This window comes from Amblyomma mixtum, chromosome 2, assembly GCF_055824585.1.
Source record: "Amblyomma mixtum isolate Tamu chromosome 2, ASM5582458v1, whole genome shotgun sequence".
In the NCBI taxonomy this organism is placed as follows: Eukaryota; Metazoa; Arthropoda; class Arachnida; order Ixodida; family Ixodidae; genus Amblyomma; species Amblyomma mixtum.
Window position 1 is genome coordinate 82473897 of NC_143013.1, and position 14428 is coordinate 82488324.

The 14428-nt window shown below is 48.9% G+C and overlaps 1 protein-coding gene across 1 annotated transcript; it reads left to right on the forward strand.

The window, feature by feature from the left end:
• Window positions 1–5737: 5737 nt before the first annotated feature.
• Window positions 5738–14125, forward strand: LOC149359939 (uncharacterized). Its single transcript, XM_089567761.1, has 2 exons — window positions 5738–6999; window positions 14093–14125. The coding sequence occupies exons 1-2, from the start codon at window positions 5830–5832 to the stop codon at window positions 14123–14125; spliced, it is 1203 nt and encodes a 400-aa protein (XP_089423887.1). The 5' UTR covers window positions 5738–5829.
• The last annotated feature ends 303 nt before the right edge of the window (window positions 14126–14428 follow it).

A 14428-nucleotide genomic window follows, 5' to 3' on the forward strand; every position in this document is an offset into this window, starting at 1 on the left:
AGGTAAAGGAGTATTAATAGGGTATAGGCTGACAGATTGGACGACGCAACGAAAGGGGACCTGTTAGCAGGGAGATCGAAGATGGGAGGACGGCATTATGTGCAAATTTGAATGCAACATATGGAATGGTTCAATTTTGTATTGACTGAAAGAGAGACAGAACTCTTCTCTTCTCTGCCACGTAATCCTCTTCGACCTGTCCCGCGTTCCCCTCCGCACGCGCTCCTCGTGCTTTGTCTTCTTCTCCTCACGAACGCCGCTGGGTGGCGCTATCTCCTTACAATGGGCAAACTTTCCTGCCGTACTCACACATGAAATCATGGGGCCGTATAATCTGAGTTGGCGTACATAGACATGTACTCGTGACGACATGTACATGTACAGAGTACATGTACTCGTGATGACCGTACATGTACTCGCCATGTAGATAATTTGGGGGATTTTCCTTCATCAGCACAGCTTCTTCAGAAAAAGCCATGTCGATAAGTACGCCAAGCCAATTCAGATTATATGGCATGATGATTTTATGCACCGGTACGGCAGGAAAGGCAAACTGCGCTCCGCTCCCCCCCCCCCCCCCCCCCCCCCCCCCACCGGCCTCTACCCCCAAGGCCTGTGCATATGCAACAACAAATAGCATTACTGTTGTCACCGAATACTGTGGCACACTGCTTCATGATGGTGGAATACAACTTACAACCACAAAAAATCGTTTACTTACTCAGCGATCAGACAGAATACCGTTAAAACGAGAAGACAGACAACTGCCGCCTTCATCTCGACTATTTGCGCGGTGTTTCTGGAATGTAGAGACATGCTCTGAAATGAACCTCCTTTTATTCTGGGATGCTTTGTCGGTATGTTCAAAGCGGCGCAAAAGTTCATCGGACGAAAAGTACATTTACTTGACATTTGCGCATATTAGTATGCAAATCAATGCAGGCGGTTTATTAGAATTTCGGACTTGTACGCAGTTCTTTATTAAAACAAAAATCAACGTCGCACTGTTTAACACGTTGATGGAAAAGCTGACCTTTTCAAATATTGCAACCACAAATCATGTAGGCCTATAGGACGTACGAGCCGCCGCCGTCGCTCATTGGTTGCGGCTCTCGGCTGCTGACCCGAAAGACGCGGGTTAGATCCCGGCCACGGAGGTCGAATTTCAATGAAGGCGAAATTCTAGATGTCCAAATTACTGCGCGATGTCAGTGCACGTTAAAAAACCTCAGGTGGTCGAAATTTCTGCAGCCCTTCACTACGGCGTCCCGCATAGCCTGAGTCACTTTGGGTCCTTAAACACCCATAAACCCAAAACATGTATACGATGGATGGTCTGAGAAATGCAAGCTTTTTAAAACATTGAAGAACCTTTATTATGTGAATTGTGTGAATTGTGATTAAGTGAATTATTCATTATGTGAATTTGCATGTGGTGTGAGCGGCTTGTGGGCGGTTGCAAATTTCATGGTTCATCATCCTAACCTGGGGCAGCCTGCAAGGCCTAAAAGGCAAAGAAAGCCTCTCCTGTAATTAAAAAACGCTTTATTCATACTTATCTGCTGCTATGCTTAATGCGGTCTCATACCGCTTGCGTTTCGCTGTTATAGAAATTCGACAGATTTTGGAAGTACGAAATCTAGCTATTCGTGATTGCCAGGAATGAATGATGTGGATGTAACTTACATCAGCTAAAGTAATGAAGATGCATTCGCCTCGAGAGTGTTGAAGTGGTTACCGGTAGGCGCCTTTTTGTAATATTTATGCTCACTGACATTATCTGTCTAACGTATTCATGATGACTCAGCATGCGGAATATATTTTCTTACCGAGGCACATTTCACTAACGGCACACATGTGTCCTCTCAAGCACCTATGTCGCGGGTCGTATTCAGGGTGTACTCAAAAATATTCCAAATTACAACTGAACTCCAAGTCGAAAAACCTTGTTGGGTTGAAAGAAGCCGCAAAGTCAGCAGTGAAAAAAGACGTCTTTCTGTCCAGGACTCGTTGGGACTCCGGGATTTGGGGCTCCCGGTACTGCTGGATTCCGGGATTCTGGGTCTCGTGAACGTACTCTATGAATGGGGGGAACACGGGCAACTAGCCCGGCTGTGGTCGCACGGCAGACTGCTGCACACAGACGGGTGCAAACATTTTATGGCAGCCTTTTAGATAATTATTTTCCTCCTCTTAATCACCCGTGAACATCTACACGTCCACTGGATGGCCCGTATTCACCTCATTTGACTTGGGAGTTAGGCCCCGGTAACCTTCGTTAGGCTATTGAACCAGATACTTAGGGCAGTGGTCACTGCCCTATCTTAATCTTCCTGACATTTTCCCGTCCACGGAAGAAGCGCCGCAGAGTACGCTTAGCATCATGGGATTCCATACGCACAGACAATCTGTTATCTAGATCCAGGCCTTCTTCAGCTTTGTCTACTCTTTCGGCTGTTATCTCGAATCACACGTGTTCCAGTACTGTATATGAGGACCAGCCAAACCCGGACGTACAGGCGCGGCCATAAGTAAACGGAGCACGCTATTGCGTTCGAAGTGCAATCCCGCTTTCTCCATTGGTAATGAAGAAGCGTTATTTGTCTACCAACCTCCTTTACCAGCATGCGCGCACCACTGCTGGAAATTTCAATTAGGTGACGTGTGAAAAATATTCGAACACAGTTGCGTGCTCCGTTTACTTTTGTCCGCGCCTGTACATCTGCTCAATCTCTGGGCGCTCTTCTTCGACCTTCGAATTGTTGTTCCTCTCCTCACCCAGATGACCAACCGGCTCTCGCCGGCCTTCATCGAGCTACCGCACGTCCCTTATAAAAATGGTCTGCAGACAGTCTATAAACTTCTTATAGACTCTGTTGCCTTCGTATAAATATTTCTATTTTTTTTTCTATTCATAGTCTATAGACTATCTATAGACAAAACTCTGCTAAAAATGTATGGCCATAAATCTATAGGTTGTCTGTAGACTGTCTATAGCATTTGTATTGCCTATAGACTGCCCTTTAAGATTTCTCTATTGAGAGTCCATAGATGGTTTGGTTCGGTTTATTGGGGTTTAACGTCCCAAACCAACTTAGGCTATGAGGGACGCCGTAGTGAAGGTCTCCGGAAATTTCGACCACCTCGGGTTCTTTAACGTGCACTGACATCGCACAGTACACGGGCCTCTAGAATTCCACCTCCATCGAAATTCGGCCTCCGCGGCCGGGATCGAACCCGCGTCTTTCGGGCCAGCAGTCGAGCGCCGTAACCACTCAGCCACCGCGGCGGGGCTGAGAGTCCATAGACTTTATACACAGAAGTCTATGGACAGTCTACAAACTACAAACACTTTTTTAGACAGTTAATAGACTGCCCAAAAAATTTTTATGAGGGGTGCACCACACTACGCAAAGTGACTTGGCAGACAACGTTGGGCTGCATATATTGGGCCCACTTGTCCTTTACGCTGGGCAATCGGCATCTTTGGATGGCGCTTCACGCCATGAAGCGCCCTTGTCAAGTTGCTGACTACACGTAAAGGATTCGACTGGCTTTAAATGTGCCTAAAGATGCACTTGTGCAACAGGAGGCGCGTGAGTTTTTCCCACACCATGGTTGCACCTCTACACCTCCCCCACGCTATACGCTCGGTCTTATTCGCCGCACAGCTGTGCACTTTGGCAGCGCACGTCCTCCATCTTGTGCGCTCTATCCTTAATCTACGGATGGTATCAGCCTCGTTCGCTGGTGTCTCAAGCTTACCCGCGGCGCCCTCTGCGGCGAGCAACCGCAAAAAGCGCCTGTTCTCGTTGCGCCGTCTACTAACGTCTGGCATGGAATAGGGATGCAGCCGTAAGTGCTGTAGGTGAAAGCAGGTCTCTTCCGTGTGTTGTGTCTGAACAATGGCCACAACAATGCTGCCGAAACTTCTGGAGGTGGAATCATCGATTTTCTTTGAAGTACTAGAATAATGAGATGCGAGCACGCTGGATGAGAGCGGTACAGCGCGCAAAGATAGGCAACCGCTTTCAATTCAGCTGCATTAACATATGCACAGTATAGCGCAGAAAGCCCAGTGACATCAAGTGACTCTTCGTGTCCCGTCTGCTGTGTGCGCTGAAATTCCAAAAGCATGCAGAACCAACTCGGCCAAGCCTTAACGCATTCGACAGAGTTTTGTAAAGGTCATATAGCGAGCGAAGCTAGCTCTTTGTCATGAACCTGAAGGTGTCGGCGCAATAAAGCTTCAATTGTTAGACAGCGCCTGTGTCTCGTCTTCCCTTTTTGTGTCGTTCGTGAAGTTTGCGCTGTTTTCTTTGTCTCGGTTTTGAATTTCTCGTAAGGTTTCGAGGCGGTAGTAATTTCCTCTGGAACGCCTTAGGCAAGCTGAGCGGTGCAGATATTTTGACCAAGCTCCGCAATGCTGCCTTTAACGAACTCATTTACGCTTTCAAATCGCCTGATGCCTCAAAACAGCACACGACCCTCGCTTCGCTCTGCTACAGTCGAACTGCGCGCGCCAGACAGAACAGACGGAAAATGCTTCATTTTACCGCCGGTTGCGCTCGATGTAGCGCAGCGGTGGCGCCCTCATCGGTGGCGCACGAGGCCTATACTAAGCACAATTTCATCGCCTCACCCGCAGGCTCGTTATGCTATGCGTGCCAAAAGTTTCTCCCCCGTCTTACATCCATACCCGTGCTTCACGAGTATGCTCAACTTGATATAATTAGTGAACTCATCGATCAGAGTGAGGCAATAGTCGTCACCATCATCAGCAGCCTGCCTACACCTACTGCGGGACAAAATGTTTTCCCATATCTCTCTAATTAACCCTGTTCTGTGCCAGCCGCGGCTACCTTATCCCCGGAAGCATCTTAATATCATTCGCCCACCTGACTTTCTTCCGCACCGTGCTATACGCTTGCCTTCCCTTGGTATCCAGTCCGTTACCCTAAACGACCGTCAGTTAGTTTTCATTCGCATTACATGCTCTGCCCAAGCTCATTCCTTCTTGATTTCGACTGGGATGTCCACTCTGCTCTCTTGTCTCTTAACGTTAAACCTATCAGTTTCCTTTACATAGCTCGCTGTTAACTTAAACTAAACCCTTTTCGTTAGCCTCCATGTTTCTGCCCAGTAAATTTTACGATGATGGTGTGCTCTCTTTCTTCGGAGATACTCAGACCTCTGCATGCACGGTGATTCGGTGGTAATGAAACGGGACGCGATAATGCGTATGAAGAAGAAATATATTTACAAAATTTGCAAGAGTGCAAACTGCTAATTACAGAAACAGTCACACAGACAAATACAAACTGTAACTTACATATAATATTATCGCACGAGGAGAAACGTTTACAGAACCTTACTTTGCGACGAAACGTATAGTTAAAGGGACACTGAGGAGAGCTCTATTAATATTTTTTTTATAGCAAAATCCGATAGTTCGGCATTTCATGGCTATGTTGCCACTTGGCCGGCAGCGAAAGATGCCTTTATTTCGAAGAAATTTGGATTCGAAGTTGAAAAAGTTTTTCCCGCCGCTCTGATGAGGGCGCTGCGAGCCGTCAAGGAGAGTGGACGCGGTTCACGTCGGCTCCGCGAAACGGATGTCCTACTGCCAAACCATCGATCTGCATCGCTCAACACTAGTTGAGGTGTGTCCAGCAGGTTACCAGGCACCCGTAGACACCATTTTCATCCAGGTGGGCCTGCCTTTGGCGATTTTACGGGGTTGTGTCTGTCAATCACATTGGCGCCGCTGCTAAGCCTAAGGCTTGGCGACGTCGCCGGGCCGCTGACGCGGCACTAGGCGCGGCCACCATGAGTCTTGCACGGGGCTACGACCCGGAAAGCATGCAAGTAGTGGAGCTTCAGGCTGCGAAGAAACCAGTCTTCGATGAAGCCACCGAATATGCTATTCGGAAGAAATTAGAAGAGCAAGAGCGAGCGTCCGCGAAGCGCGTGAGCTCGGAACGCCAGGAACGCTTGCGCGGTGGAGACGCTGCTGACGGCCTCGACCCCACTTCGGCGCCAAGCACACCGCTTCAACCGAGGCGTTGGAGACCAGAGGTGGTGCCCAAGTTCGGCACTGAGGACTCTGTTGTCGTCGTGAAACCCAAGGGAACGCTGAACTTGTCAAATTACAAGGGTACCCATCAGATAGGAGAAGCTATATATGCTGCGGCCGGCATCGAACGCAAATCACAAGCGCTTGCAATTTGGCCAGCGTGGGATCAGAACATAGTCACTGTTAGAATCCGAGACGCAGCGCTTATTCGGCAAGTCCTCGCGGTGGAGAGTCTACGGACTGGCGGCCAGTTACAAACGGTGCAGGTCTACCTCAAGATGCCCGAAAATACGTGCCGTGGAGTAATTCAAGTGGCTTCCAAAGTGTCCGAAGCAGATATTGCTCAAGCTATTTACTCGCCAGGCACTCCCGTGGTGGGTGTGAGGAAATTAGGAGAGTCGAACGCGGCGGTGATTACATTCGAGGGACGTAAAGTGCCGTTCAACGTGTTTCACTGGGGAGAGGCTGTGCCCGTCCGTCTCTACCGGAAGACCACACCAGCTTGCACCCGCTGCGGAACAGTGGGACATAGAGCGGACGTTTGCCCTAATCCACGAGATAAGCTCTGCCGGGCCTGTGGAACTATCATCCAAGAAGAGGGGCACGACTGCCAGCCCCGATGCGTAGTCTGTGGAGGCGGACATCTCACGAACTCCGCGGACTGCACCTGGAAATACAGGAATGGTGCCGGAGCCGGGCGGAAGCCTGGCGGAAGAAAATCCAGCAACCACCGTAAATCCAGAGAGGACCGGAAGAATTCAGGGCCTGGGCCGCAATCACAGAAGAAGCGGATGGGGACTCCGTCGCCGGGTCCCGCAGCGAGGACCGCAACGGGGGCGTCCCGGCAGGGGCCTGAAGGAAGCGGTCGTCCAGGTGACAAGAAATCGGGAAAAGCCGGATCGGAGGAGACCACGGGCAGCAAGGTGAGCTGGGCACAAGTTGCCACTTCCCCGCCTCCCACGTTGGCTGTTGAGAAACTTAAGGAGGAAAATAGCAGATTGAAAGAGGAACTAGCGAAGTATAAAAGTCAGGAACTGGGAACATCGGCAGGGGGAGAAAATATGCCAGAAACGCCTGGGGTATCTGCAATGGAGGAGGATGCCTCTCTCCCTCCTACTCAACAGGCACTAACTCCTGTCCCCCAGGGTGAGAAAAAGGAGGAGGGGGAGAGAAACAGTAACGTAGTGGCAACGGAGACCGATAAGGGGGCCGGTGTCGGAGAGAAAGAAGCCAGGATTGAGGCTATTGTGGAGCGATGTTTGCTGAACGACCTTCCGCGTTTGGAAGCTCGCATAACGCAAAATATACAGGCGAGCCTCGAAGGAACTCTACAAATTATTATTGAAAAAAACGTTCAGGCAGCTATTGAGAGGGGCATTCAGGCAGCGGTAGAGCGGGTCTTACAGGGCATCTTAGAGCCCCGTCTGATTAAGCTGCAAGCCTTTGAAATCAGAATCGATCGGAATCTTCAGGAGCTTGCGGAGTGTACGCGGACGAAGGTTCCAAAATTAACTGGCCGCGTGACTAATAGGCAGCTTGCAGCTGATGATTCGCCCAACACCGGGGCGGACGCACCAAGCGCGATTTCCTCTAGTGTTCAACATGGCCCGCCCTCCTAAATTGCAGATTTTGCAGTGGAACTGCCGGGGGTTCAGAAAGAAGAGAGATTCGCTACAGCAATACGTAGATTCGTTGGATAAATTACCAGATATTATTGCACTGCAGGACGTGAATACGGAAGCCAAACTCAGACCATACAGCACGCATCAAAACAGCTCATCCACTTGCATTCTGGTGCATAAGGATTGCACGGCTGTGACAATTGAGCTGGATTTAGTCACTGAGGTGGAACATACATTTATTCAGCTTTTACCGAACGTACGCACTAGCAGAAGTGCGTATGTGTTGAACATACATAGTCGACCGAAGAACAGGGGTGCGTCTTTCGATGAGATTTTCCAAAAGGCCGCGCAATTGGCAAAAAGTGCACCTCTCATCATTGTGGGGGATTTTAACGCATATAGCTTCTTGTGGGGATATAGTAAGGAGGATATTAAGGGCAGGAGACTCGCTGCGGCCATATCGGACCTAGCACTGACGATTCTTACTGACCCGCAGCATCCCACGAGGATTGGCAACAGTGTCTCGAGAGATACATGTGCAGATCTCTCGTTGGTTAAAGGAGCGAGGAACTATGATTGGCACAACACGCAGCAGACCTTAGGGAGTGACCACTGCATTCTCAAGATCTGCCTCGACTACAATAAGCATCGCAGACCGAGAGGGAATGCACGGCTCACGGACTGGTCGTTGTTCCGACAGGCGGAAGACTACGCTCAACGCGCCCATTGAAAAGTACGAGGAGTGGGCTGAGTCGCTGCTGAGAGTCAGGGACCGCTTCACACGTACGCTTCAGACATCAGAAGAAGTCCCGGCTATTGACAACCACCTACTACATCTATGGGAGGCCAGAAGAAGTCTCACACGGCGGTGGAAAAGGCAAAAACATAACCGCAAGCTCAAGATCAAGATCGCGAAATTAAGCTTGCAAGCAGAAGAGTATGCACGATCCCTGGCCAAAAACAACTGGTTGGCCAAATGCGACTCCATGAAAGGCACCCTCAGCACCAAGGCGGCGTGGAGTCTTCTTAGATGTTTGATAGAGCCCTTTAAGTCTCGCGGGGATCAGCAACGTAATCTCAAGAGAGCCCTACACGGCTTCGCGGGCACGGACCAGCAGCTAGTTGCAGCCCTCGTGAGCAAGTACCTCTGTACAGTGAAAGACAACGAGCCAGTACGGGATTATGAGGGTATGGACAATCCGGACCTGGACAGAGAGTTCGAAGTCAAGGAAATACAGGCGGCGCTTATGGCCATGAGGCGGGGCACGGCGCCAGGGAACGACAGGGTGACGGTGGGATTGCTTGTCAATCTCAATCAGCAAGCGCTTGAACATCTCACTCAGTACATCAACGAATGCTGGAAAAGTGGACAGTTACCCAAGGCATGGAAGACGGCTGATGTCAGCTTTATTCTCAAGCCTGGAAAGGAGGTGAACATCAATAACCTCAGGCCCATCTCGCTTACGTCGTGCGCCGGGAAACTGATGGAGAAGGCGGTACACATGCGACTTTCTACGTATATAGAAGACCACAATATTATACCTCACACAATGTTTGCGTTTAAGGCACACTTGTCAACCCAGGACGTGTTACTGCAGCTGAAGATGGAGGTTATCGATCCCCCGCGCAAACGAAACAGTAGGGCCATACTAGCATTAGATCTGAAGGGGGCTTTCGACAACGTGAAGCATTCCAAGATTCTGGACAATCTACAGGGTACTCACTGCGGAAAGCGTACCTTTAATTACATCAAGGCTTTCTTGCAAGATAGGCAAGCGCACATCAGGATTGGCGACACGAGGTCTGAGGCGATACCCATGGGCACCAGGGGGACGCCTCAAGGAGCAGTCCTTTCTCCACTGCTCTTCAACGTTGCCCTCATGCACCTGCCAGAACAACTTAATGCCATAAGGGGAATCCTCCACGCCCTATACGCGGATGACATAACCATATGGACAACGGAGGGAAACATGGGACAGATGGAGGAGGCCCTCCAAGAGGCTGCCAGTACGGTTGAAAAGTATGCTGAAGAATGCGGACTGCGCTGTTCCCCGGACAAGTCGGAGCTCCTCGTCCTGCGAGGGAAGGGGGATACTGCATCGCTGGAAATCTCGTTCCATGATACACCTATTCCCGAGGTGGAAACAATACGGATTTTGGGGCTGCTCATTAACAACACGGGTGTGAACGCAGCAGCGATCACCAAGCTCCGAACGGTGTGCGAACAAGTCATCCGTATGATATCTCGGATCACAAGCAAGAAAAACGGCATGCAAGAACAGGATACCCTTAGACTAATACAGGCCTTTGTCATCTGCAGGATAGTGTACGTGGCCCCGTACCTTCGTTTGAGGAAGACCGATCTAAACCACCTGGACGTTATCATTCGAACGGCTTATAAGAAGGCACTCGGCCTACCCATGAAAGCATCTACGGAGCGCCTACTAAAACTAGGGGTACACAACACGGCTGATGAATTGATTAGCGCCCATCTTACAAGCCAGGTAGTGCGACTGGCCACAACTACGACCGGCCGCAGGGTCTTAGAAGATTTAAACATTAGCTTTCCGCAGCAAGTGGCTGGGAGACAAGATATACCTAAAGAGTGGAAGAGCAAATTCCTTACGCTTCCGCTTCCCAAAAACATGCACCCGGAGCATCATCATGCTAGACGAGTGGCGAGGAGCAAGAAGATGAACGAGTGCTATTCAACAAAAGAAGGAGCCTTCTTCGTGGACGCTGCGGGTCCTGTACAAGGAAAATCAACAATCTCAGTGGTGCACCAAATGCAAGTCGTGGACGGGCTTTCAGTTCGTAACGGGGATACACAGGCTATGGAGGAAGTAGCGATAGCTCTAGCCGCAACGCACTCCGAATCTAAATACATAGTTACAGATTCCCAGGCGGCTTATAGAAACTATATGCGTGGCAGAATCACGCCGCTAGCCTGCAAAATTCTTAGTCAATGTAGGACTTCAGCTGAACGGTAGGAATTAATATGGGTACCAGGTCACCAGGGAGTTGAAGGAAACGCGCGCGCACACGCTTCGGCCCGAGCTTTTCTTCCCCGACATCCTTCTACGTCCTCCCTTCCTGATTCTGGCTCCCCCTCTCCGCTAACGACATATTCAGAAATATTGCAACATTTGCGCCTTGAAAGGCAGACACTCCCGAGGCCCGCTAAGGGTCTCAGTAAATCAGAGGAATGTCACCTTCGCAGGCTACAAACTATGTCTTTCAATAACCCAGCTACGCTTCACGCCATTGAGCCCGAGTGCTTTTCGGCACAGTGCAAATTTTGTGGCCAGAAGGCAAACTTGTACCACATGGTATGGGCTTGTCAGAAAAATGACAGCATTGAGATCATAAATCAGCCAACGCGGGAGGGCTGGGAGGCGGCCCTGTCCAGCTCGGACCTCGAGGAACAACGAGCCCTCGTCGCCAGAGCACGGGCAGCGGCTTTCACCAACGGCGTCCCGGACTAGGGACCCGATCAGCCTTCCCTTCAACTAAGGCTTTAATTAACGTTTTCATCATCATCATCATCCGCCGCTCTGATTCAAACTTGGGATTCTCCTATGACGACACAGGACTAAGTGACGTGAACATGGCGTGCACATGACGTAACGAAGACTCCGTGATTTCTGCAAGCCAGCAGTGCGGCCCAGCAGCATCCGAAAAGAAAGCTACCGCCGGCCGCACGTTGAAGGCATCTATCGGCTATTGCGGCCGTCGCTTCGTTTACGTTTGCACCGGAGTTTTGCCAGCGTTACAATGGATCCCGTTCTCGAAGTCGTCAACGAAGTTCTCGCAAATAGACACCTTTAGCATACCGTGTACCTTGTTACCGTTAGCGGAATACCGGGAGCCCGCATACCGCTGTGAGCATGCAGGCGCTGATTGGTCCCGGCGCTGCAGGAGCTCGCGTAGCTGTCGGGTACGTGGCGCCATCTGGCGACGTCAAGAAGATTTGCGCATGCATTTGCTGCGCCTCAGTGATTCGTGGCTTCTCGTGTCCTAGTGTTGCTAGAACTATTGGTTTTAGCAACACTGTTTTGTCCTATGACGTCATGAAGCTTGTACTTGCGAGTTTGGCCTGTGGCGGCGATACCTGTATTTTGGTTCTTGCTCTTTTCTACGCTACAAGAGCTTTGTTGTCAGTATGAATGGCGGTTTTTGTAATCAGGAGCTGGTATTCTGTCGACGCAAGTCAACTTTAATTTCTCCTCAGTGTCCCTTTAAAGCCCAGGTGCTCTCCTTAGCTTTCCTTCTTTCATGGTGCCTAAGTAGAGAGCATTAGCTGCATAACACAAACAGCGCCACAGCAGAGAGTAACAGCGGCGTAAAGACACGGTCTTCATTTTGGCTACCTGACGCACCTGTCGGCAGATGGCGCAAGCAGTCCATTGAACTTTAAGTTATCTAGTAGGAGAGCTCATTGAGATATTTCGCTTTTTTTGCCGCGATGACAACATTATTTCTATGGGCCATAGCTGCATGACAGACTCTGGGTGACTTTTCCCGGTGTTTATGCGTCGTTGTCTGTCCTGACCGAAAACTGCCTCGTTATGCAGATGCAAAATTTGCGGGAATTTTGAATGCTGAAAAAAAAAAAATGAAACATTAAGAACGCACGCAGAACAAGAATATGCAGATCATATAAATACAGTGGCACCAGATGTTTGAGATCAAAAATACTTTTGCATGGATTATTTTTCACATGTGTGCATCAGTGCCCGGTGCTTTGGCTTCCAAAAGACTGCAACAAGGTGGTGTGTGGTATCGATGCTGGATACTGTTGTCTGCACTCGCAGCCATGGTGAGGCAGAGAAAGCGCTAGCTGAGCGACACTGAAAGGAGGGAAAAGTGGCAACCAGAGGGAGGTCTGTTCAATCGATGGTGTTTCAAGGATCCCGTATGTTTACAGGGCTACATCTCTCCAGAAGTTGAGATCAGGGGTCTGTCCGGCCCACATTATATTAAAATTCAAGACAGTGGAAAGAGCGCATGCTGTCGGTCGGTAAAACAGGAAGTTCAAGCAACTGATTGTTGTAAGTTTTTCCTCTGATAAGTAAAAAATAAAATGGCTGTGGCTTAGCTTGGTTAAGCCCGGTAATTGCGAAAGCAATATCCGTAGCTACGCCATCGTTCAGCTGGTAGTGTAGCTGGTGGTGGTGCTTGTGGTTAGACTTGTGGTGATGCATGGGTTATACAATCCAATCCAATCCAATATGATAATATGGTAGCTACCGGCCTCGCTACGCGACGGGCTGAAAGTGTAACTAGTATTGCTTTCACAATAAATATCATGGCCTTAAACAAGCTAAAAAAATCAGGGGCTCTGAATAAAGTGTAGATCAGGATTATGCACCAGAGAAACGAGATATTCAGAAACAGTTATGGAAGCATGATAAAGCAGGAATAACGGACAGCAGCAAGGTTAAACGAAGTTTTGACGAGCTGATTGTTAATGGTAAGGCCTTCACTTAAGACGAAGAAAAAAGGGAAGTTGTTCCATTCCTAAGGAAGTGACACCTTGTAATAAAACAGCGCAAGGACACAGGACGAGAACGGAGAGAAGACAAACACGGCGCTGACTCTCCGTTCTCATCTTGTGTCCTTGCGCTGTTTTATTACAAGATGCTTAACCAACTCGCCCAAACTGCCATTTTACTAAAGAAGTGACAGCCTTCTATATTAAGATATGGCCCCTGGCTCACACAATCTAGCTGTTGTCGCAAACTGGAGAAGCATTGTGAACAAAGGAGACGAATTCGCGCGCGTCATCGAACCTTTGAAGGCTGACATTCTGTTCGGAACAGAATCGTGGCTGAACACATCATCCATAACTGAGAGTGATGTGTGTCCTAAGCACTCTGCCTCTAGTCGAAACGATGAGGCAAGTATGACGAAAGATGTTTTTGGTTACTGCATTCTGCTTTACGGTCAACTATGTTAAATGTTGGACATTATTACGTTGAATCAGGCTGAAGCAAAGTGACCCTTGCTGATAATACCTCACATATTTCTGGAGTATTTTGCTGCCCACCAAAATTTGACACCACTACGTTGCAGCGACTGTATGAGCACGGCCGCTTGATGCAAAGCGCAAAGCGAGGTGCTTTGCATCAAGCGGCCGTGGTATGAGATTGTTTCTAGAACATCGGATGGAATAATTCTTTTCCGGCGATTTTAACCAACCGAACTGGAAAACGGACTGTCTTTCTTTTTTATTTTCTGTAGGCCTTCGACACGGTTTGTCATCCATTGCTGCTTCAGAAACTTCATGTGCCAAATACTAACCTTCCAATGTTCAACTGGATCGCCAGTTAGCAGTACGTCCCAGCATCGACAATGTGTTAAACTGAAAGTTGCTGCTTCCCCTTGTGTCCAGGTCACATCGGGTGTTCCTCCTGGCTCAAGTTAGGGTCGCAAATATTTTAATTTATATTAACAATATTCATGCCACAATGTATTCTCACGTTTATGTTTCTTTGCTGGCGACTCCATCGCGTACAAGAAATTTACATTGAATAGGAATCTGTTTGTTCACGGACTGTTCTTTCTGTACTGGTTTCATGGTATGAGAAGTAGAAAATGCAACTAAATGCAAAAATAAATAAATGTGTCACTCTATCCTTCAAGAAAAAAAAGAAAACAAATAGACAGCTTTATTTTTTTGAGCTCTGATGTTATTAACAATGAATCTACGTATAAATATTTGGGCCTG

Excerpts from the sequence above, each read along its gene's own strand:
- LOC149359939 (XM_089567761.1), top strand. The coding sequence starts at position 5,830 with ATGAGTCTTGCACGGGGCTACGACCCGGAAAGCATGCAAGTAGTGGAG. Across the intron at positions 7,000-14,092 it reads AGGAGACCACGGGCAGCAAG|GTCACATCGGGTGTTCCTCC; the intron begins GTGAGCTGGGCA and ends CCTTGTGTCCAG.